At 37.2% G+C, this 26253-nt stretch overlaps 2 protein-coding genes across 4 annotated transcripts; both read right to left on the bottom strand.

The window, feature by feature from the left end:
* Positions 1-408: 408 nt before the first annotated feature.
* Ogg1 (8-oxoguanine DNA glycosylase) lies at positions 409-8385 on the bottom strand. Of its 2 annotated transcripts, XM_074092048.1 has the most exons (6): positions 8170-8384; positions 7732-8094; positions 4775-4886; positions 2424-2594; positions 1424-1618; positions 409-556 (listed from the first exon to the last, which is right to left on the bottom strand). In XM_074092048.1, the coding sequence occupies exons 1-6, from the start codon at positions 8244-8246 to the stop codon at positions 470-472; spliced, it is 1005 nt and encodes a 334-aa protein (XP_073948149.1). In that variant the 5' UTR covers positions 8247-8384; the 3' UTR covers positions 409-469. The 2 variants fall into 2 exon arrangements, with proteins under 2 accessions (XP_073948149.1, XP_073948150.1); XM_074092049.1 differs by lacking the exon at positions 7732-8094 and having other exon boundaries at positions 8170-8385.
* A 261-nt stretch (positions 8386-8646) lies between these two features.
* On the bottom strand, positions 8647-15924 carry LOC141431070 (serine protease gd-like). 2 transcript variants are annotated; one of them, XM_074092046.1, is made up of 9 exons: positions 15561-15924; positions 11699-11864; positions 11364-11585; positions 10974-11148; positions 10477-10688; positions 10110-10271; positions 9731-9846; positions 9252-9396; positions 8647-8924 (listed from the first exon to the last, which is right to left on the bottom strand). In XM_074092046.1, the coding sequence occupies exons 1-9, from the start codon at positions 15771-15773 to the stop codon at positions 8719-8721; spliced, it is 1617 nt and encodes a 538-aa protein (XP_073948147.1). In that variant the 5' UTR covers positions 15774-15924; the 3' UTR covers positions 8647-8718. The 2 variants fall into 2 exon arrangements, with proteins under 2 accessions (XP_073948147.1, XP_073948148.1); XM_074092047.1 differs by having other exon boundaries at positions 10989-11148.
* Positions 15925-26253: the final 10329 nt, after the last annotated feature.

The following is a 26253-nucleotide window of genomic DNA, read 5'->3' as shown; positions in this document are numbered from 1 at the left end:
TCCACAGTTTCTCGATAACCTTATTAACCGTATTGTCCAACGCTCGAGTGCTCGCGATCGCATTCACCATCTCTTTCTACCCTCATCCTATACCGTGTGACAGAAGGAAGTGGTGAAAGCGATTGTGATTGCGAGTACGTTAGACAATAAGGCCTCTGCTGTACCATTTGATATCACTAAATGTAAACAAACAAATTTGTGATTTGATCTTATTTAATGTTTAGTTATATATTTATTAATAAATTGTATACATATGGATTTGTTTCTAGAACACTACTTCTTCTTTGTTTCTAGTACTCTAGAACACTACTTCTTCTTTGTTTCTAGTACTCTAGAGTACTTAAATTATTTAAAACTCATAACTCAGCTGCGACTATTGAAGGTATTAAAGCCAGTGAAACAATAGGAGACGTTCGTGAATAATACTTGTATATTTCATTAAATGATTCCTAAACAAAATTATCACAGATCACTTTATCCTCCTCCTTTTTGGTTTGACACTTTCATCTTCTTTTCCATTTTGTTGAAATTTCTTGAGGTCTGCACAAAATAGAACCTGAAATCAAAATACATAGGTAATTTTTTGAAGATTTCATTTTCAAATCAGAAAATTCAGAAACCCCTATAACTTTATAGATCAGTAAATAACTATTTGTATAATGGCTTAAACTTTCGTGATTTTCACTCATAGTCTAAATACCACGCACAGGACTTATCACGCTAACACACACGAGTAATATTTACCTCGACGTTTCGGCAACATTACAGTGGCCGTGGTCACGAGTAGACGAGGGAGTCTACTACTACTATAGTACTTTTCGGATAGGATGGGTACGGTGACACTTGCGTTTTTTCCAGGAAAGGAAGTGTGCCCACGGGCGTATATTGGGTCGATTCCAGGGTAGGCAGTTGATACTTTGCGCCGCAGCAGCGCTGCCTATACCTTCCGCCGCCTAACTTTGCCTAAAAGTTCATTGCCCCGACTAGTACCACAAAAACTATAAAGGTATAATTCCAATAATTGAATAGGCACTATACTGTTAAGCGATTCGAACACAATCAGGGAGTAACGTAAAGATGTCGCATAAAAAATGTACCTCAAAAATGCGTCAAAACTGAGTAAAGTAATGAACTTTTAGGCAGATTTATATGGCGCTTGGTATACCCTGCTTGCTGCCTACTCAAGTCATCCGTGTATCTACTGACGGGGTTGTTAAAATAGCTATTACACAATGGTACGGGACCATTCGCAAGTCTGACTCACCTCATTGAGTTTCTTGCCAGATTCTTCTCAACAGAGGTTTTTCCGAACCGGTGGTTTATTTTTGTGACATTCATAAGTGCTTGTTATAGCCTAAATTTAATAAAGATATTTTGACTTTGACTTCACATTCGGTCGGTTTAAACCTAACAGTTAACTTACAGTATGCGCCCAGCCTGCCATGTCTCCATACAGCTTCCGGAAGTGATCACCAATCTCCATGTACATCTTGTCAGTGACATTCTTTTTTCCGCGCAGGTGGGGCAGATAGTTCTGGGCAGCGATCTGGTACACGTGAGTGTCTACGGGTAGGGCTTCCAAGTGGTTCAGGGACATCAGGCAAATGCAATCTGCTACCTGATGATGTGAAGTCACAACTTTAGTAATATGCAAACATTATAGTGCCTGAATGATGTTTTTCCGTGTTGCGACAAAAACTTAAACATATGTTTAACATATCAGTTCATAGAAATATCATTTAACATGCCAGTTCATAGAAAACTTCAATTTTATACATATATAAAACATAGTTAATACCACACCTAGATCTTACTTTATACAAAAAACAAGAAAAAAATAATTTGAGAGTATCCTACGTAAAAACTGTAACACATGCTTCTATGTTTATCCGTTGCCTAGTGTCCATAGTAGAAGCTTTGCTTAGTTTGGGACTAGGTCAATTGGTGTCAAGTGTCCCATGATATTTATTTTATTTATTTATTTATCTATTCTATACTGACGTAATAAAACGTGGTAGGTACAAAATTTACCTATTTCATCATCTTAAAAAACAAACAAGTAAATCTGTAAAAAAATCCACTAAACCATACATGTTTTAGATCAAAATCAACACATGGTCGCGATCGTTAATTTGGGACCCATTTTGTGAAAAAGTCCTTTGAATTGTAAAGATTTGCAATTTTGAACATGAAACTACCGTGTTACCGTGTTGCAGCAGCCGCTGAGTCGCGTGTTGCTCCGAAGACGAAGGGCTACGGATTAGCCCGAAACATGTCGAGCTAAACTCGATTTAAGACGTCCTGGTCAATATATTTCATATCCTTTGAATTGTCATACAAAATTCGATCTTAAGTGGGTCCCAAATTAACGATTGCGACTGTACAATAATCCTTTTACAGCAAACAATAAACAAACTATGCACCTTAGGGCCAATCCCATGCAACTTCATTAGTTCCTCCTTAGCATCCTTATACTTCATGTCCTGAAGAGTTCTGAACCAGTCCTCTCCACCCCACTCCACGATCTGCTCTGCTGACTTTTGAATAAACTTGGCCCGGTACCCGAAACCTAACTTCCTTAGCTGAGCTTCTACCTGAAATTGTAAAGGCAATAATACTTCCTTAACCTTTTCAACACAATGTAAAAAAAAACTTTTTCACTTCTCAGGCTCGTAAAGTTCGTGTTTATGCTGGGTCTAGGCGACATAAAATGACTTTTTATGCTGTAGTGCATAAAATAAAATCTTCGTCTAAGACCAAGGTAATCAGGTGTCAACAGCCACAAACAAAGAAGTTTCTATATTTTTTTAATACATTTTTAATTTATATGAAACTAAAAATCAATCAAAATAAATCAATAAAACTAAAAATGTATAATTATATACTAATGCATGAAAAATAAAATGTACATAGTAATTGAACAATTGTGTCCACTGTTGCTATTTCATTTCCTCGCCATCGAAGTGAAAAGCAGAGTGTAAAACTCGAATATTAAACACATTTTACCCTCGACGTGTTTATCCACCCTCGCCGTACCGGCTCGGGTGGCTATATGAAGGCCTGGGTAAAATGGCTCGTTTTATGCTCTTGTTGTACAATCTACTATTTATCTTAATCCTTCTTAAAGACATTCGAAATAATAGAGATAATTTGCCTTTATGCATATACTAGCTTATGCCCGCGACTACGTCTGCGCGGATCTAGGTTATCGCGCGGTGGCGCCCTCTACCTGAATAAAAGGTATCCTATGTTGATCCTTGGGGTTCAAACTACCTATATACCAAATTTCATCAAAATCGGTTCAGTGGTTTCGACGTGAAAGCGTAACAGACAGACAGACAGAGTTACTTTCGCATTTATAATCCTATATACTAATATTATAAATGTGAAAGTTTGTGAGTGAGTGAGTATGTTTGTTACTTCTTCGCGCTGAAACGGCTGGACGGATTTGGATGAAATTTGGCGAAAAGTTAGTTTATAACCTGGATTAAAACATAGGATACTTTTTATCCCGGTATTCCCACGGGATATGGATAAAATCACGAAATAACAGCCTCTGGGCTTAGAGTCATGAAATTTGGTATGTAGGTAGTTGGACGTTTGGAATAACAGATAGGTGACTTTTTTGACCCGATATTCCCACGGGATACCTAGGAATAAAATCTTGAAATAACAACCGCAGGGCTTAGAGCCATGAAATTTAGTATGTAGGAGGCTGGACCTCTGGAATAACACATAGGCTACTTTTTATCCCGATATTCCCCCGGGATAGGGATAAAATCTTGAAATAATAACCGCTGGGCTTAGAGTCATGAAATTTGGTATGTAGGTAACTGGACGTCTAGAATAACACGTAAGGGACTTTTTGACTCGATATTCCCACGGGATACCTAGGGACAAAATCTCGAAATAACAACCACTGGGTTTAGAGCCATGAAATTTGGTATGTAGGTAGCTGGACCTCTGGAATAACACATAATCTATTTTTTACCCCGATATTCCCACGGGATAGGGATAAAATCTTGAAATATTAACCGCTGAGCTTAGAGTCGTGAAATTTGGTATGTAGGAAGCTGGATGTCTAGAAAAACACATAGACGACTTTTTGACCCGATATTACCACGGGATACCTAGGAATAAAATGTCGAAATAACAACCGCTAGGCTTAGAGGCATGAAATTTGGATGTAGGTAGCCGTATGTCTGGAATAACACATAAGTACGCTACTTTTTATCCCGATATTCCCACGGTATAGTTTTGTAACTAAGGGACCCCATACATCCCTGTATTATTATTATTATATTACTGTATTTTTTATTTAATTGTATACTGTATTTTTAAGTATTTTATTTGTAATTATGTTATTTTGAAAAAATGAGTTTCTGCCAAGTTTCGCTGTTAGTATAAAAAATGACGTGTAAAAGTGCCCATTGCGGCCTATTTACTGAATAAATGATTTGAATTTGAATTTTGCATTTGAATTTGGATAGGGAAAAATTTTGAAACTTCAGCACTGGGTTTAGAGTCTTGAATTTTGTACAGTTATTCACAACACAACCACAATGAAGACCACGATATAAATATTGGAAATTTCCAGGGGAATTTTGTAAAATCCCGAAAATTTCAATTGCAGCTACCACATCGAATAGTTTACGCGTGCGAAGCCGCGGGTAAAAGCTAGTATTATATAAATTAATATAGTGGGGATAGGGATTTCAATGGTTGGCAATTGTGTTTGTTTGTTTTACATACATACTTATACAGCTTAACTTACCTTTGGTTCACACAACTTTTGAACTTCAGGAAATGAGAAATAGGTGGTTCCTTCATGAGAACAAATTTCTTCACCATACTGTGTACACAATTTCTCTACCATGCTTGATATTCTGAAATAATTTTAACAATCCCTAATATATAATCAAAGTAGCAAAATGTAGCTCTTATCTACTATTCTTTGAGAATAGTGTACAAAACAACTACAACTACGAGTACATGGTCAATCTCTGGCAAGACAATATTAACAGAAATACGAGGGTCACACTGAAAGTTTCGGGAATAGATAAAAATATGCAGTTAAATTGGATAATAATAGATTGTACAACAAGAGCATAAAACGAGCCATTTTACCCGAGGCGTTCATATAGGATAGACACGTCGAGGGTTTAATGCTCGAGTTTTACACTCTGCTTTTCACTTCGATGGCGAGGAAATGAAATAGCAACAGTGGAAACAATGATTCACTTTCTATGTACCTTTTATTTTGTATGCATTATTATAATAATTCCATTATTTTAATTTTACTGATTTATAATGATTGATTTGATTGATTTTTAGTTTTATATAAATTAAAAAATATATAGAAACTTTTTTGTTTGTGGCTTTTGACACCTGATTACCTTAGTCTTGAGTTGGTATTAGACGAAGATTTTATTTTATGCACTGGAGCATAAAGTCATTTTATGTCGCCTAGATACAGCATAAACACGAACTTTACGAGCATGAGAAGTGAAAAAGTATTTTTATTGTTTCTCAAAGTATTCACCCTTATATTTTATGCACTTTTCCATGCGTTCAAACCAGTCTTTAAAGCACTTATTGAATGCTGAAGTAGGGGTCGATAAAATGGCCCTTTTAAAGGCCTCCACTGCTTCTTCCGTCGTCTGAAACCGCTGACCACGCAACTTATCCTTGATTTTGGGGAATGTGAAAAAGTCGTTGGGTCTAAAGTCGGGGCTGTATGGAGGATGGTCCAGGAGTTCGACGTTTTCACCGTTCAGATACTCAGTTGTTTTTCCGAGCGGTGTGGGAGCTGGCATTGTCGTGGTGAAGGATGATGCGGCGATTAGGGTTATTTTTTCGGAGTTCATCAAAGATACTCGGCAAACAAATAGTTGTGTACCAATCGGCATTGACCGTTCTACGATCTTCGAGAGGAATAGTACCTACATGACCCGATTTGGGGACAAACGTGACCACCATCTTCTTGGCCGTGCTGCGAGAGTGAATAACTTTTGTCGGCTTGAGCTCATCCTTGTAGACCCATACTCGAGACTGGTTTTTAGATTCATGCTCCTATGCATATATCCACGATTCGTCACCCGATACGACACTAAAAACTACATTTGAGCCTCCTCCGTTGAATTTATTCAAAGTTTTGCAGCACCAATTGACCCGAGTAGCTTTTTGCTCGTCAGATAATAAATGAGGGTTCCAACGGGAAAACAAATTCAAATCATTTATTCAGTAAATAGGCCGCAATGGGCACTTTTACACATCATTTTTTAAACTACCAGCGCTTTCAGAAAGACCATCATTGCCAAGAAGAATGCGCCGCAAGAAACTTGGCAGAAAGTCATTTTTTCAACATAAAATAATTACAAATAAAATACTTAAAAACTACAGTATACAATTAAATAAAAAAAATTACAAAAAAATAATAATGATACAGGAATGTATGGGATCCCTTAGTTACAAAACTAAACACTAACTATTATCTATGGTCAGTGGAAGTGTAGACTGCTTCCACAGTCATAAATTAAAAAAAAAAAAAAATTTAATTCTGAAATTTACATTTCAGGTCAAGTACCATTAAGCTGTCTGCCACCCCCAAAGTTAGCAACTTTCACACGCCCAATTCTTCCCGTAAAATAATTTGTATGTGACTCATTCCAATACCCAAGCACTCTTGAGTTTCCCAGTATGTCACATGCCGGTCTTCTTTTATCATTTGTGCAGCATCAATGTTTTCTTGTGTGATGGCCGATTTTGGTCGACCTTCACGCATCACGCCCGTGAGTGATACACGGTCATGTTTAAAATCTGAATACCACCTGTATATTGTAGTCTTTGAAGGTCCTTCATTACTAATAGCAGCAATCATCCGGTCTCCACATTGTTTTTGTGTTAATCCACTTTTATAGTCGTAATAAATCATAGCTCTTAAGTTTTCACAGGACAATTACATTTTCATCACCGACTCCTAGCCGACTCCACGACTTCAAAAAACAATTGAAACCGAAACATTACTTTTTTTTTTCTCTGTGGCCAGTGTGTTAAGATACTGAAACTTTAGAGATTATAAAAAGGTATAATATGTCCCAAAATTAAGTTTCTAAGTTTTGGATTCCAGAAACTTTCAGTGTAGCCCTCGTTTACTATTTTGCTAATATTTAGTGATTAATATAATATTTTCGAGTAATGCTAGTCATAGGAACAACTCGATTTTGAAATTTATAAGCAGGTGTTTTAAAGATTGGCTGTTAAATTTGCACCACTTTGAACCATTGAGGTATAATACATTTACAGTCCATAACCATTTCTAGCAACACCAGTTATAGTGAAAAAAATATCTTTATTCAATTTAGGCTATAACAAGCACTTATGAGTGTCAAAAAATCTACCACCAATAACAACATATCACATGTAACAACCAAGAAGAAAGCGTCAATACAATCTTATATAGCAAAATAACTATGATTAAAACAGTCAACCGTGTTTAACCACCAAATATGTCCCTTCAATGTTGTTATAAACAGTTTTGACTGTATACTCTTTTTTTTATGGTATAGGGGGCAAACAAGCAAACAGATCGCCTGATGGTAAGCGATTACCATCGCCCATGGACACCTGCAACACCAGAAGAGTCACAAGTGTGTTGCCGGCCTTTTAGGTAGGAGTACGCTAGTAGCTAGGATACTCAAGTCAAACTTAAAATAGAGTAGGTAACTGTACCTGGATATGTGGTTGTTCTGACTACATATGAATGAGAACAGGTTCTCCACAGGCTCTTGTGCGAGCATCCTAACGCCGTAGAATTGCTGTCCAGCAGATTTAAATAACTCATCTGCCTCCGACCACTCTTTGTAGTACCTAACCAAGTCAACATCCAAACGAAAGTATTTTTCAAGCAAACTTGTAAACAGCTCGGTATTAACGTCTTTTGCAACGGTAGCTTTTTTTGAATTGTTTTTATTTGATTTACTTAGTAACGAACCAATAACTTGATACTGCAAACCATCGTTACTTTGACGCAATTTCCAGACCGTTTTCGAAAATATGCCAATCCATTCATCGTTGTCTTTGTTGTGTGTCCATCTATAAAGTTAGAATAAGTTACAATATAGAAGTAAGTAAAAAGGAAAGGGTTTGAAACTGAAGCCACCAGTTTACCTGAAAGTTTGCCCTCCATTTAAAGTTCCAATCAATTGAACTTCACGATGACTACACAGTAGTTTGGTCCAAGACATTACTGTTTATCAAAAGAGAACAGCAAGTAATGCTCATTAATTCTATAGATAATTTAAAAATTAAAAATAGTAGGTAAACAAACACCACCACAAGAAAAGTGCTTTTTCGGTGTCAGTCAGTGTCAGTTCAGTTTGACTTTGACATTAAATATATAAAGCTGTATTTTCTAGATGTTGGTGGCATTGAGCTACGTTCAGAAATTTACTTTAGGCTGGCAATACTTTTAAGAAGTTCTTACACGAATTCGTTAGAAAAATAAGTTTAGTACCAGTAACTCGACAACACTGCACTAAACGGGGCTCCTGAATTTATTTTGCGAAACGGTTTTAATTTTTTTTATAAGCGTGTAATTGAGAGCTTTTAATTCGTCTTCAAAGGAATCTAAATTAAACCATGATATCTTTTCTTGGCAATAATAATTTATTGTTGTGTAGTTCAACTTAACATTACTGAGTACAATTATGTTAAATATCAGTATCTCATTATATTATTGATCCATTGCAAATATTTAGCTGCGTCCGTGAAAATAATATATTCGTTAAGGTTACAAGAGTTATCACCGTTTTCTGGACGAAGTGACAGGGAAACAACGCCGCGTAGTCGCCAGCGCCCGCCTTCAAGTAAATACAAGCCTCCTCCAGAATCACCAAGGCAAGGACCTGCTCCATTGCGATCACCTAAAAATTATTCAATATGTTATTAATATTATGATATTGGTGATGTCGAATGTTGATTATAGGAAAAAGTGAGTTTAGATAATAATGTATGTGTACCTATCTGATTTTTCTTGCAAGTCTGACTGAACTTGGCTTAAAAGTATTGTAACTTAGCTTAGTTTCCAAATAGACATGACAGTTTGAAATGAAAAATGTATTAAAGATTTGCATTGTACATATAATGTTGTATACCTATTATTAAATAAATGAGATTAATAAATAATTATAACTATATAAGACTTTTAATACGGGTAAATACCTAAGCACGCTTTCGGGATATAACAATACCTGCACATAATGTGTTACTGCTTGTCAGCAAGTGAAAGTCAGTTTTGCTGGCGCGGCACACGGCGGTGCTAACAACTGGTATCCGCACCATCCGTGGCTCGCCCTCGCTGCCGGGACCAAGCTCGCTCGCACCCCAACCAGCTACCTAGAGAAAAAATTCACACATATTTTTTAAATAGCTTTGTTATGCACAAACTGAAAAATATACAATCACGATTGAAATCAATCGTTCTATGAATGTGGTTTTGAACGTGTTTTTAATGACTTCAAATATTAATAATACCAAGACGTGAGATTATCCATTGCCATGCTTAGCTACCGGCATTCGTTTTTATCTCAGTTCTCAGTTTAACCACTTTAGTCCTTCTTTAGTAAGTAATCAAAAATTGTATTTGTTTTGCTAATTTTCATATGGTAAATAACCAAAAATTTATATTTTGATAATTTGATGGCAGAATTCGTTATTTTTGTAAACTCACCACACCGGTACTTCCAACTATACTACTGAGATCATTTTTCCCACTCCAGAGACAAGCTGGTCTGATGTAATTGTTAAATTCAACTGACCTATCAAATGTGAATACTGAAAGGTCATCTGTAAACAAAAAAATACACAAAAGATTGGAAAAAAAACATTGGAAAATAAATTGCCATATCTTGGAATATTTTCATAAAAAAGCGGACAATCCAAAATTAATCGTTACATTATATATAATATAGATGTGGTCTCAGTTATCTCAAACTCAAATTATCGTTGTTAGTTTCAAGTTTGAGTTGAGTGTCTTGTTTGAACATCACAATATCAGCACATTCTTAAATATTGACTTTAGACATACCTTAGAATAATTATTAACTTACTTGCAAAAGTGGAAGCGTTGTATGATTCATGAATAGTGGCCGAGGCCAAAGTTCTAGTGACTATACCATCGTCCCCCCAATCTTCCCGGTTGTAAACACCGACCTTCACCACAATATCTTTGATTGAAGTAATAGTGCTTCTTTGCTGTACGCAGTGAGCAGCTATAACATGAAATAAGTTATACATAAATACATAGACATTAGTTACTAATCGTAGTAGTTAATAATTTTAATAACTCATGTGAAAAAGCCAAACGGGTGCTTAGTCGTGTCATTAAGCAATGTCTCACATGGTTAAATCCAATGACTCATGCTTCCGATAGGTGTGTTAGTCATTAGATAAAATATTGCTAGGTTAGGTACTTACCAGTAACAACATGTCGATCAGAAACGAGGGTCCCAGAGCAAACAAAGCTTAAACTTCCATCTTTTCTCTTGTAGATGGCTACAAGCCACGGCCAGTCACCACGCGCGTAGCTCTGGCCATTGTATATGAGAGGCACTTGCTCGTTTCCACCTGATACCATACCGCATTCGAAGTTCGATGGCGAAGATAGAAGGTGAGTCGGCGTGGATGGGCTAGAAAGAAGAATTCAAATGATACTATGTTGAATGACACTGAAATGTCGTCCAAAGCTATAATAATCTGAGGCCTCATTATGATTATAAATAATAGGTACATGTACCGTGAAATGGTGTTTTCAGACAAGCTCAATTGGCCGGTTTTAAATACAAAAAGATTAAGGTGTGGCGAAACTGTATTTATAAATTCTACTGGGAACTTGGGAAATAAATTAAAATGTACATGGAAGTAATTAGCATCTTTAAGTAAATTTGAAGATAATAAGACGGTAACATTTTTACTTGTATGTTTCAGACCGTGGAGGTATTGGTGGAGGTGCTGGTCTTTTTGTAGAAGTGGTGTACTCGTAGTACTCTGGTGGCAGTTGTGGTTCTGGCCGTCTAGTAGAAGTGGTATATTCAAAGTACTCGGGTGATGGTTGTGGTCTTGATTGCTGAGGTCGTTGCAACGTTGGAACTAAAATATCAAACAATATCACAATGCTTCTTTAGATTTGGTAGCTGACTTAAGCATAACTAACAAATTGTATGTAAATATGTATGGAAACAACAACCAATCAAAACAAAATAAACGTACAAAGCAATTATCAAAGATTAAAGCCTTGTACAAATAGGAACTTATCCCTTTAAGGAATCTTCAGGTAACCTGTGAATTTGGCAATTAAGTATTACCTGCATTCCAAGTGCCTGTTCGGTCGTTGTCCGCATTAAATGTATAAACTTGCGAGTTGGAGTTTGGTGCCGATCCTATTATGTTGAAAGATGGGTCTTGAGGCTTAGGCACTGCAGGCTGGAACTGGTTGACGTTGTTGTTGAAGCCCGGCTGTACGCCTCGTAGTAATAACTTATGTTGCAGACTTATGGTAGTCACATACAAATTAGGCTGTGGTATATCTGAAATATAAAAACAAATCGGACATTACAATTAGTTTTGAATTAGGTATTAAAATGAGAAGCTCAATTCTCTATATTGAAGAAGCAAATTATTTACATGATCTTATTCTTACCCGCAGGTCCGTAGCACAGGACATTATTGTTAACGATGAGGTTAGTTAGCCGCGGCAAAGGAGAGGTGACCGGAAAGTGTACTCGATAGTCAATCGGTGTGTTCTGATAAAACTGCTGCAGCTGCAGTGTTGATGTGCTGACTGGCTCCAAACGGCCCACATAGTTCTGGATAGCAAAGAATAAACTAATTTAACAAAAATAGTAAATAAATCCTGCTAGCAAATTTTCGCCCAATTACCGGGCTACGTTGACTTCGAACTTGCCAAACAAACAATTTGTTTTCCGTATAGGTACCTAGGGATTGGTTCCATTATATTATAACGCAACAATTTTCACTAATATATTCTTAAGACATTTGTTTATTTATAAACCAATGATAGTGTACGGTTATACCAATGCGCTGCAAATTTAAAAACATGAAATAATCACATACCTACCGGGTGGGTCCTGTAACAAGAGCAAAGAATTTAAAAAACAGTTTCTGCTACTCAAATAGAACTACTTTAGTTCTGCAAATTATTTTAAAAATTTATTAATTTTATCATTATGTTTATTCCAAACAAATTAAATGGTACTTTCCATGTACGGCATCCAATAGCCTTAAATGACATCACCTGCCACGTAACAAAATGACGGATTTCGCAATTCATTGCTTATCCAATTAAACTTTAAACTAGCTCCTGTTACAGGGCCCATCTTGTATAATAAACACAAAAGAAAATAGATAGATAACAAATAATAATAACAGGTAAAAAGATATTTAAGCATATTTGAATTAGATATTATTTAATGCTAATTTGCTCAGTGAAGAAGTCGCTTTAATGAGGGCTATCGTTTTTTGTCTCACTAGATGGCGCACTGTTGCGTGAGGCTTTTAAGTAGGTATAGCTTTCAAAGTCTGTTATTACGGGCGTGAAAACAAAAAGTTTAGCTTAAAATCATATTTAATACACCTTAAAACCGTACCCTAAAAATATCGATCATGCCACAGTGTTGCATAATCCCCGTTTTGTTCGGAAAAAAGGGAGGATAAAGGTTTCCGAAAGACAAAACTGTCTCGAAACACAGACATTCATTGCCCCGGAATGCATATTTGCCATAATTAATTTCAGATATTGCAAAAACTTCATAAAATTATTCTTTTTTTAAACAAACCCGCGTAGCTCACCCAAAAACTATGAGATTTGACATTTCGGAGACCTCACGCTACACTAGCGCCTCTAGTGGCGAATTCATACGCGATAGCCCTCATTGACGTATATTAAGTTTAAAAAAAATTGCGTCCTGCCGTCCTACGAAGGACTGTTTTGACGTTAAATATAAGTAATTTGCGGGTTGCTAGGCACATGAAGATAATTTTTTGTTGGTATCTATAAATAAGGAAAACTCAAAGAAAGCCAGTTTAGTAACATACGATCTCAAGATGTAACGTAATAAATAAATATAGATATGATGCTCCACCCATATATTTATACCAATTATACAATTTTTAAATTTGCCGTCCTTTATAATATATTCAACAGTTATCGATATTTTAATCAAAAATTCAAAGGTTTTACCACAAAAATACCTGATGAATGCGTTACGAAATGTTTTTTTTGTGGTTTGTGTGTCTTTAATTTTGCAAGGTTGAGAAATGTAAGAAATGAATTTCACAATCATCCAAACTACTTAATATATAAATGCGAAAGTAACTGTATCTGCCCGTCTGTCCGTTACATTTTCACACTTAAGCGCTGATCCAATTTTAATAAAATTTGGTATTAAGATAGTTCAGAAACCCTGCAATGAGAATAGTTTTTATCCTAGAAAATTGCATATTCCCGCGGTCAAACGATAAAGGTAAGCGTCCACTGATCCGCATCGTACGCTTCGGACGTATCGGATTTGTTGCTTTGTATAGAAATGTGCGATGCGTACGATGCGGACAGGTGGACGCACTTATATGAGTTTCTATACAAAGAATCTACGATCCGTTGCGTGCGATGCGTCCGATGCGTAGGTACGATACCGACAAGTGGACGCTTACCTTAAATGAATTTGTCGCAAACTGAATTGCGCATTAATTGCGCACCAGTAGCAGCGCAGCAGTTTTTCTTTCATAAAAAGTCATTGAGACCAGGATTCATATTTGTTTCTTTAAGTGAGTAAACCATTGTGGTATACATAAATTAAATAGCTATGTATATATTATTAGCACGTGATTAGAATACAATGACATTAATGATGTAACATATTGATTGTGACTGATAATTCACGTAGTTCTTTGGATGTCTCATGATTTAAAAACAGTGAGACATCATTATTTAAGTATTGGTACATATATTTGGCCTGTAAACTCAGATTGTATATCAAACAAACATGATGTTTATTTATTTATTAATAATTTATTAAGAAATATTAAGAAAATACAAAATATCCATAGGACTAAAACTACTATAAAATTAAAATAACTAAAAGTAAAACTTTAATTAAAAACAAAACCGGCCAAGAGCGTGTCAAACACGCCCAAAATAGGGTTCCGTAGCCATTAAACAAAAGTAAGTAATCTTTTTCTAAGGATTTCGTATTTTGTACGGAATATTCCAAGTTTAGGTATATTTGGCTGCTATTTACTCTTAAACTACTAATAATTCTCAAGAAAACTTATCCGTTATAGTTTTCCTTGTAAGTTTGATATACTTACTACCATCTTGAATTTTTTCAAATTATTCCACCCACCAGTTTAGATTTTAGAGGAGGGGGGGGGGAACGCTCGATTTTAATGAAAATTTGCACTTTAAAGTTGAATATTTTGCAAACAAATCACTGAATCGAAAAATCGTTTGAGCAACCCCCTAATGATTTTAAAAGACCTTTCCAACGATACCCCACACTACAAGGTTGGATGAAAAAAAAATCACCCCCACTACGTCTATGGGAGGTACTCTAAAAAAAATTGTTTTTGAGTTTTTAATTGTACCTACTATTTTGTCGGCATGGCTTAAATATATATTCGTGCAAAATTACAGCTTTCTAACATTGATAGTCCCTGAGCAAAGCCGCGGACGGACAGACAGACATACAGACAGACAGACAAACAGACATGGCGAAACTATAAGGGTTCCGTTTTTGCCATTTTGGCTACGGAATCCTAAAAAGAGAGGTGGGCCTCTTGTCATGGTGCCCATCGAGCAGGCAGTATTCCCACGTTGAAATGCGATTAAGATTCTTTGCGCGAGAAAGCTGCCGGCGCGAGGGTTGCCTGTTGCCTCCCTTAACCTATTGCTGAGCTCCCTGTGTAGTTCCAGCTCCAGCGCACCCTTAGCCCAAGGACCTAGACGCTCGACGCCGAAAGCAAAGAAATTATATTGGGCGCCGAGACAGCTATACTTTGTAACCTTAATTGCCCCCGCACAATTAATGTTTATTTTGTTTTTGTCCCAATGTTATTTTGTTAAAATTAACGACTTAACATTTTTAAATTCCATAACCTTTATCAAACAAAACACGGAAAGAAAACAAAATAGACACCTACTTAAGTAGATTGTATAAATTAAGTAACATGTTAGTGTCCTTGTTATTTATGCTGTCTGTTTCTGCGATGTTGATATGTAAATTTTTGTATCAAAATTAATATCTAAGCAGTTCTCCAAGTTGTTAAAAACACTAGGTACTTATGAATTTTGCTGGCGTCATTCTCAAAATGTTACCAACTTATTCATGAGTTACATTCTAAATTACATTTTAGTGGACATAATACGCTATTTTTGTTACAAACATAAAAAAACATGTAAATATAGTTACAAGAAACCCTAAGGGGGCCCAAACTCGTACGACCGAAGAGGATTTATGAGGGTTGCCTTTTAATAATTTACTTACCGAATAAAGTCTAGCCGCTATGGTAAAATTAGCGATGATGTGTATGGACGTTATGGGTCCATTTGGCTGCAGATGAATTAATCCATATATTCCGGAACCGTCACTTTTGTATTCAAATGTCCCGGGGCACGGGGAGTCCACATATTGGCTAGTCACTGGCAAGCAATTTAAATATCCTAAGACTAATAAAACACTATAAAATAGACGGCACATATTAAAAAGACTTGAATTTTATCGTTTTCTGGAATTAATCATTTTTGACTTAATGGTAAGACGCGGCGTGTGGTCATTGCTATTGAGAGGCGCAAACTGACCACAACTACCACAAGCTGTCGCTGTTGCGAGTTAGTCGAGCAATGAACGGACGCTACAAAGAAACACTTTTAACACGTGCCAGGTATCAGCAGGGCTACTCCGAAACTCGAAACTCGAAGTTCGTGTCATGCGGTCCCTCTGACACTTATACTATTTAATACGAGAGCGAGAGGGACCGCACGACACGAACTTCGAGTTTCGAGTTTCGGAGTAGCCCTGCAGCATCACGTTTAGATCGTGTTGATCGGGTAAAATTCAACTTGTGACGAATTCGGCGACTTTAAGTTCTCATGAACAGGGGAATCCTTTTTTTGTGGAAATACCTTTTTCATTTAAGGAAACATTCTGTATAGTAACTATTTAAAACTAATGTCTACCAACTTACGCTGCTTAATAAAAGGTAGATGGTGGTCTGTGGTAGATGATAGGTACAGTCACCAGCATTAATATCTGCCAAAGCGGAGCGTGGAAAAATATCTGACACGTCCTTCCGGCCCTAGTAATAGAGTCGTATCAGATATTACGCTTGTTGTGTCAGATATTGGTGCTGGTGGCTGTACCTACTTCTAATTATTGTCGTGGTTGGATTACAGTTACGGTCATACATGATGGAGCAACGATGAGTGCAAGTACCTATTGGTAATTTACTACTCATGCACAAATCAACCAGAGGATCAAAAGTTTGTCAAAATTCTAACATTAGCCTGGGTTTTTCAATTTCCAGCATTCGCGGCTTGTCGCGTATAAGAGTACCAACCAATCGATTAATTAAAAATATTGCGCAGTAAAATACAGCATGGAGTTAAAATGAGATAAATGATCAGACGAGATGCACTTTTATGCAAACGGTCTTTCTTTATGACCGCCAGTGAAATACATTTTATAGATTGTCAATATCCTTCCTTTGCTCTTTTATGCTTTCCTTAATTAGATTAGTTAGTAAAAATTAACGCTATTGTCTATGTTTACGTTTATAATATAGTGAAATAATACAACAAAGTTTATTGTACAAATCAGACAAGGAAAACGAATAAGTAACAAAACTTGGAGAAACCAGTTAGCGCACCTTAACGAACCAATAAGCCTTTAAAAGCCTTATGAACCCGAAAAAACGTTCAAAAAAGTTTGGTAACGAGAACTTTTAGACCTTCATATTATGAATTTCGCGAATGCCTTTGTTATGTTTTTAACGTAAACTTAATGTATTGCTAAAAAAATACCTCTTGTTTTTTATGTTACAGCGGCTAGTATTCATACGCATCAGTGGCGTGGGGCCATAACAATTTGATTCCCACCGGTGACCATATTGTTTAACGCACTGACGTTCGCGATCGCATTTTCCATATCTTTCTACCTTCGTCTTATATCGTGTGTCAGAAAGACGTGTTGAAAACGATTATGATTCCAAGTGTTAGACAATAAGGCCTCGGGTTGTCTAAAGTTTTTTAAGTCTGTGGTTTGGTCAAGCTTGTTTATGTACAGTAACTACGAGGTAGAGCAACCGAAATCATACCTAATATATACCTATTTGCTTTTAAACTACTAATAATTCCCAAGCAAACTTAGCCGTTATAATTTTCCTATACTTACTACAAACATTTTTTTTTCAAAATTTTCAAACGGCTTTTAAAGAAGGGCGAGGGGGGGGGACGCGCGTTATTAATGAAAATTTACTCTTTAAAGTTGAATATTTCGCAAACAGATAATTGGATCGAACCAATGACTTTAAAAGATTTATCACGAGATAAAAAAACATTACATTATACGTCCATGGGAGATAAGCTAAAAAAGTTTTTTTTTCGAAAGTTTTTGTTTCTATTTTGTTGGCATAATTGCTACGTATATCCGTGCAAAATTATAGCTTTCTAGCAAAGCCGCAGACAGACAGACAGACACACAGCGAAACATAGTGTGTGAACAGTGGCGAAACTATAAGGGTTTCGTTTTTGCTATTTTGGCTACGCAATAAAAAAACCTTTGTATATATTGATATTACCGTATACATACGAGCATATGAGTATATAGGGTGTGGCACTTTCGCCATAGTAAATACCTACTGCTGTCCAACAATTCACTTTCGAACAGGGCTGGGGAAAAACCCGAGAGCGCGGTGTTTCTTGACCTCGTGAAGTAACGCAGGTGTTGTGTTTTTACCATCAGGTAGGTAGGGTTATTATTTTGGTATCAATTTTCTCAGGTATCATCAAACTTTTGAAGAATGATGTTATAGACGGAGAGCGGACTGCAAAATTTCGTACCTACTTGATATCGCAATGAAATGCACAATCATCATCATCATCAGCCGGAAGACGTCCACTGCTGGACAAACCCTTAGAACGTCACAATTAACGACAACTCGCCACTTGCATCCACCGAAATGCACAATGGTTTCCCAGAAAACTGATGCTAAGTCCGAATTTGATAGTCTACAGCGGCGGAACTTGCCAAAAGTACCAAAAAATAGTCACTTCAATTGCGAAAAAAAGGTCGTCATTCCCATCTGATACTCAAATAATAATAGTCATGGCATCAGTTAGGAATTTACTGGTAGATACAGAAAAGCGACATATGTCAGTATCTATTTTGCCGGAAGTGCTTATCAAAGCACTCAAAGCGCTCTCAAAGGTGACCATCAGGACCCCTAAATATACCCACCTGATACCAGCATGAAACCCATTCCAGTCGATAGGTATGAACCCTTATTTCCGGAATATATAAGTCTGCCAAGGCTGTTTCTGCCGAAACACCTAGACATACAAGATTATGTAAGCTATTAATTTCCATAATTCCGACAAAGGAGACCTTGGGTAGGTACACCATTAGGAATAAAGTGTCAAAAGTCCCCATTGATTCCGTGTGCAAAGTTATTCGGGGTCAAAGTTCAGTTTGAGGTAAATTGTAAATTTTATCAAAAAGAAGCCAAGGCAAAAATTATAGATCTTAAAAATTATCTACAAAAATGGTCTTCATTCTTTTTTTCTAAGAATAACCGAGTACTGCCTTTTCGCAACGTAACGTTTAGCAATCTGTTTCATTTCGCAAACTCTAAAACTAAACATTTTCAGGATTTATTTCAGGGCCATCGTGTAGAACCCTTTGGGTTAGGTTAGGTTAGTTTTATAAAAATCATGAAATATTTACAGTTTCAGAAATATTAAACAGTTAAGAAATGAAAAGTTGCGAAATGAAACAGGTTGCCAAAAGTTATTCGCCGAAACATTAGTAAACCGAGAATTACCATTAAATAAATAAATAAATAAATATCACGGGACAATTCACACCAATTGACCTAGTCCCAAAGTAAGCTTAGCAAAGCTTGTGTTATGGGTACTAAGCAACGGATAAATATAATTATATAGATAGATACATACTTAAATACATAGTAAACACCCAAGACCCGAGAACAAACATTCGTATTTTTCATACAAATATCTGCCCCGACACGGGAATCGAACCCGGGACCTCAAGCTTCGTAGTGAGGTTCTCTAACCACTAGGCCATCTGGCTGGTCGTCTCTGGTCGTCATTCCTGAGATAACGCGATTCTTAAAGTTGAAGGACCTTGAAACCTTGAATACCTTGAAAGGGCTTATTCTAGAGCTTATTTGCAATGTTTGTGGCCAGTAAAACAGGGATCGAAATTCAGTAGTTTTAGTTATTCGATGAGTGTGAACCCTCATTTCCGAAAATATAAGTCTGCCAAGGCTTTTTCTACCGAAACACAAGATAATGTGAGCAACATCCCTGGATCCCGTAGTTTGAAATTGTACAGATTAGTTGAAAAACTCACCTGTAGATATTTTTATCACTTGCTGCCTAACACAGATCTTAATAATTTGTCATGCCGTTTGTTTGGTATGTAGGGGTCTACATACCAAATTTTATCGAAACCTAAAATACAATACAATGACTCTTTATTGTACACCAGAAATAGTCAGCACAATCTCGCATTTCAAGGTGTTTCGGCAGAAAAAGCCTTGGCAGACTTATATATTCCGAAAATGAGGGTTCATTTCGATCTCTGGTTTACTGGCCAAAAACATTGCAAATAAGCTCTAAATTAAAACAAAAAGGTAATACTCCTTTTTACCCATCCACACTCGATTAACGCTTTTTTTATTGTAGCGCGTGAATAATAATATTATAAACTAGTCCAAAATTACAACTTTGCTGTAATTACCTATCTTTCGACAAAAAAACAAATAGACAACGGTGTGATCCTATAAGGGTACTTACTTATAGTCTAAGAGGTGGCAGGATTTTTAAAACGATCATGGAAACGGTTAGACTCATTTTTATGTGTTGTAGAGTGGTCTGCTGATGTGAATAATTTTGGTCTGCCTGCTCTCAGTGGGTGCAACTTTGAGATATAGCGCATAAAAGAGGCTTTATTGTTGCGAAAAAAAAAACGATAACAGAAATGGTTAGTTTTAGTACATATTCAAAGTATGGCGTCTCCGCATGTGAAACGAATTGGTTTGCCTGCTCTCAGTGGTTGTATTTCGGAGCAATGACGCTCGCAAGTCGCTTTATTGTTGTGAAAAAAAAAACGATAAGGGAAATGGTCAGTTTTGGAACCAATTCCAAGTATGACATCACCGCCGCTAAAACAAGTTGGTCTGCCGGCTCTAAGTGGTTGTATTTCAGAGCTATGATGCTCGGAAGATGCTTAATTGTAAAGAAAATTCAAGGTAATGGTAATCAATAAAATAAATCTCAGAGACCGTTAGTACTAGAAAGCTGTAATTTGGTATAAATATACTTATCTATCACGTCAACAAAGTGGTAAAATAAAAACAATAAAAAAACCAACCAACCCCATAGACATAAAATGAGGGTGATTTTTTTTTCTCAACTAACCCTGTATCGTGGAGTATCGTTGGATAGATCTTTTAAAACCAATGGGGGGTTGCTAAGACGATTTTTCGATTCAGTGATCTGTTTGTGAAATATTCAACTTTAAAGTGAAAACTTTCATCAAAATCGAGCGTCTCCCCCCTCTAAAATCTAAACCGTTGGGTGGAAAAATTGAACGATAACTGACAGGTGCTACTAAATTTCTGTGCACAATTTCATCTTGCAGTTACAAACGCAATGTTCAGACTTCCCGCCAAGCATTAAAACACGTGGATGCATCCAAGGTCCAAACACGCATCTGATAGATTATGCCATCGTACGCCAAAGAGATGTTTCCCAAGTCCTAATTACCCGTGTCATGCGTGGTGCACACTTCTGGACCGATCATAGGCTTGTTGTCACGAAACTTCGTCTCCGCCTCCATCCTCCTTGCCTTGTACATCTGGTAGAACTAAGCCGACGTCTCTAACCGTTGATAGTCTTACGGATCTCGGGATCAAGGAAAATTTACTATGACTCTTGATTGCTGCGTTGCCTCTTTCTAATAAGATCATGGCGATCTTGATGCTGATTGAGGTCTGAAAGTCCAAAACCAAAACACGAGGATTGGTTTGATGAAAATGATGGAGTCCTTAGAAAGGCGATTGATAACCGACGTCCTCTACGGCAGCACAGGGGTACCAATCCATACAGTATGGCGAAGATCAAAAGTAGTGACCTGGAGCTACGCAGACTCGCAGGCTCGGGAAACAAAAGACAAGTGATGGCAAGACAAAGCTCGCTATTTGCAGTGGCTTGCAAATACTAATCAGCTAGGGAAGTTCTATGGTGAAATTAAAAAGCTAATCGGCACGACTTCACTAGCAAAAGTCCCACCCTAGCCTGTAGCCTATTAGTGGCGAAGGCCTTCTTAAAGGTAAGGAAGAAGTGCTGATGCGATGGGCAGAACATTTCAACTCTCTGCTCAATTTCCCAACTTCCTATTGACATAAAGCTGGACTAGCCGCTGAGACAAAGCAAGGTTGTTCTTGCTAAGTATTAAGCAACAACAAAATAAGCGCGCGGTCGGCATTGATTTTATACCGGGTGAGTGAACTGCTCAAATACGGCGTTGAGGAATTGCATACGGCCGTATGGGAGCTCTTTCAGCTGATGTGGAGAGAAGAGAGAGTCCCATCAGCCTTGAAAGTCTTATATAAGAACAAAGGAGTACTTCTCTGATGTTAGTCCCTGGGAAAATATTTGCCCGAGTCCTAATGAACCGCCTTAAGGAACTTTCTGAAAAGATATTGCCTGAGACTCAGTTTGGCATTCGACCTAATTCGCGTAACGTGTCCGCACCACCGAAGTTGTCGCCGCATGAGGTAGGACTTAATGCCACCTACATTGGCCCTGCGCAGCACTTCCGTATTCCGCACACGAATCAGACCATTTGATCCTTCAAAGTTTTCGGAGGCATCTTAGGTGGAAACGGTCTACCATGCGGATGTGCCTGCGATACACCATCCACGCTTCAGCAGAGTACAATAAATTAGAAACGACCATGGACATGTACACAGAGATCTTTATGACTAGTTTAAGGTCATGCGTACAGAAGAGCTTGAAATCCAATTTATATAATGCTGCAGCTGCAGCTCCGATTTGGCTGTTAATCTGGGCGCTATTTTCTCACTGCGGCAATTACAGGAAAAGAACAGAGAGCAAAGCCGCCGCATGTGCATCTGCTTCGTCGATCTCGAGAAAACCTTTGATAGTGTCCCACGAGAATCTCTATGGATGGTAGTTGGTACACAGTAAGATAGGATGCACAGAAAACATTGTGAGACTTCTCCGACTCCTGCATGACGACATGCAGTGCTGCGGCGCTCTCGACAGTGAACAATCAAACTTCTTTCCCGTTACCTGTGGGGTGAAGCAAGGTTGTGTGCTAGCGCGTGTGTGTGTGACCTTGACGCCGAGATTAACAGCCGAATCGGAGCTGCAGCTGCAGCATTCGGTAAGTTGGATTTCAAGGTTTTCTGTTCGCATGACCTTAAACTAGTCACAAAGATCTCTGTGAACATGTCCATCGTCCTTCCTAACTTATTGCACTCTGCTGAAGCGTGGACCCATATCACAGGCACATCCGCATGCTAGACCGTCTCCACGTAAGATGCCTCCGAAAAGTTTGAAGGATCAAATGGTCTGATCATGTGCGGAATACCGAAGTGCTGCGCAGAGACAATGTAGGTAGGTGGCATTGAGTCCTACCTCATGCGGCGACCACTTCGGTGGTGCGGACACGTTACGCAAATGTCAGAGCAGCGGGTGACGAAGCGCGTCTTCTGGTCAGAACTTGAGGACGGCAAGCGTATGCATGGCGGACAAGTTTTGAGGTATAAGGACGTGTTAAAGAAGACCATGAAAAGTTGCACCATAGTGCCGTCTCAGTGGGAGAACGAGGCCGCTAACCGACAGGAGTGGAGAGCTAAGGTGAAGGCTAAACCTCCACGACTTTGAACTGAGACGGCGCTGTGACTTATAACCTAGCGCGATAATCTGAGAGCCCGACTATCTGGGGCAATCAGTTATAATTATAGTGTAATCAGCTTTGGTAACAAAGATGGGGATTTCATAATCGATTCCTGATTTCACGACGCTTCTACTCCGAAGGTGTCGTTCATGCGCTTGCAAGTGGCACTTAGCCAAACTTCTTAGAGAAGACTTCTTATACAAGTAAGTTGAATTAACAAAAACCGGCCAAGAGCGTATCGGACACGCCCCAGAAAGGGTTCCGTAGCCATTAGGAAAAAATCAAGTACTTAATATTTTTCTAAGGATTTCGAATTGTGTACGGAATCTTCCAAGTTTAGGTATGTTTTATACCTTAGGCTGCTAGTAACTCTTGAACTACTACAAATTCATAAACAATCTTAGTCGTTATAATATTTCTTGTAAATTTGATATACTTACTACCATCCTTAATTTTTCCAAATTTTTCCACCCAACGGTTTAGATTTTAGAGGGGGGGAGACCCTCGATTTTGATGAAAGTTTTCACTTTCAAGTTGAATATTTCACAAACAGATCACTTAATCGAAAAATCGTCTTATCAACCCCCCATTGGTTTTAAAAGACCTATCCAACGATACTCCACGATTTAGGGTGTTGAGAAAAAAAAAATCACCCTCATTTTATGTCTATGGGAGGTACCCTAAAAAAATGTTTTTTTATTTTTTTTATTTTACCACTGACGTGATAGATAAGTATATTTATACCAAATTACAGCTTTCTAGTACTAACGGTCTCTGAGATTTATTTTATTGATTACCATTACCTTGAATTTTGTTTACAATTAAGCATCTTGGAGCATCATAGCTCTGAAATACAACCACTTAGATTCGGCAGACCAACTTGTTTAAGCGGCGGTGATGTCATACTTGGAATTGGTTCCAAAACTGACCATTTACCTTATCGTTTTTTTTTTTCACAACAATAAAGCGACTTGCGCGCGTCATAGCTCCGAAATACAACCACTGAGAGCAGGCAGACCAATTCGTTTTTCATGCGGAGACGCCATACTTTGAATATGTACTAAAACTAACCATTTCTGTTATCGTTTTTTTTTTTCGCAACAATAAAGCCTCTTTTATGCGCTATATCTCAAAGTTGCACCCACTGAGAATTGGCAGACCAAAATTATTCACATCAGCAGACCACTCTACAACTCATAAAAATGAGTCTAACCGTTTCCATGATCGTTTTAAAAATTCCTGCCACCTCTCAGTCTATTACTTTATACATTTTGAGGCACGGGACCCTGAATTGGTTAAGAATAAAATGAAAAAGTGGGGACCTTTCTTTTCTGAATATAGTTAGCAGAGACAGTTACCTAAGTAAGGAATAGAATAATAAGAGATCTCTTCCTTCCATTCTTCATACAAACGTAGTCCCGGTTTTATTTGAAAACTAGGCAACAGAAGTACTCGTAGATGAAATTTTATAAGTAAAGACTAGACGTAATTATCTATGCCTGTAGTTTTTCAGATTTTCATATAAATGTGTAATATCAGAATTACAGGAGCTCAAAAGTCGACAAAAAAAAGAGGTCAATTATGTCACTAGCGATAAAGACAGCAATGTCAGCAATATCCCAAATGAATCATAACGCGGCCGCGCGGCCGGCAGGGAAACTTCTCTTAATGTCCTAAATACTTATGTGGTGACTTTAATTGCTCAGCCAATATTACAATAAACAACTATTATACATAATTTATAATTGTTATGGTTTAGCTTAGCTATAGGTATAAGTCTTGTAGTGTCACAAAGTATTTTAATTAAAGATATACATATAACATTTATTTGTGTGTCCAATGTCAATAATGGCATCCTTTAATGATTTAAATGTGAAAGCTTTTAGATACTGCTACTGCTGATGCTTTTAACGATTGTTCTCTTCCTTGTTTGAAATTAATAATACATTAGGTACAGGTTCGTCTTTCGGGTCACCAAATAACATATTTGTATGTACTTACATACCTACTTTCAACTCAATCGATTCAGTAGTTTCGGAGCAAATTGGCTTTGATAGACGGACAGACCGACACTCAAGTGATCTAAGGGTTTCATTTTTTTCCTTTTAAGGAACGGAACCTAAAAAAGTATAAAAATATTGTTTTGTATTCTACAAAACAGGCGACCTGATTTCCATACTCTGTTGAGACAGTGATCGAATTTTTAACAAATGACGTCAAGTAGTAGGCCATTTATGTAAGTCGTCTAAGGATGTTACGTTTGGACAGCCAAAACCAGTTCAGTAAGTATAAATAGTGACGTCTTATTATTGTGGGTAACCTCTTCTTCACATTAATAAAATTTTATTTATGAATGCATTAAGAATTAAAAATTAATCTATTATCTTCACAATGAAACTGCATTTGGAGTATTAGCTTTAAATAAATGAAATCTGAAACGTATTGTTAGATACGACTAGCTTATGCTTTGCTTACCTACCTGCTCTAAAATCAACAACTGGTTTTAAATTTAAATGTAAAAACCATTTCTTAAATTTACAATTGAGAAAATGAATAAGTAGGCACTTCTCTCAATCTTACCTTGTATTTTTTTTTTGCACTTTAGGCGCTCATAATGTTTGTTGTCCTTATATATAAGCTAGAAACGTCGATTTCGCTTTACCAATTGGCGGTAGACTGAATGAGTTCGGTTTATTACGAGTTCAAAAATGTATCCACTGTTGGTTGGCGTATTATTTAGTCAAGTAAGATACTTTCAATAGAAATACCTGTGTTTTTGTTTTTAAGGAGTCAGGTATGTAGCATATTGTTTTTAAATAACCATTTTAACAGTCATAATATGCATTATTCATATTTGCAAAGTATACTTTTGGCGGTGACTTAAAACAATTCAACTAAACACGATTGAACTGTTTAAGCCGGTGTTGCCATACAATTTAATATTTGTTTTATTTTATTTTTATTTTTTATTTTAAGTCAGTTTTTAGATAAGGTCCTCACTGAAAATCAG

This window comes from Choristoneura fumiferana, chromosome 9 (genome assembly GCF_025370935.1).
Source record: "Choristoneura fumiferana chromosome 9, NRCan_CFum_1, whole genome shotgun sequence".
Taxonomy (NCBI): domain Eukaryota; kingdom Metazoa; phylum Arthropoda; class Insecta; order Lepidoptera; family Tortricidae; genus Choristoneura; species Choristoneura fumiferana.
Note: the sequence above shows the minus strand (reverse complement) of the source record. Positions and strands in the feature narration are given on the sequence as shown.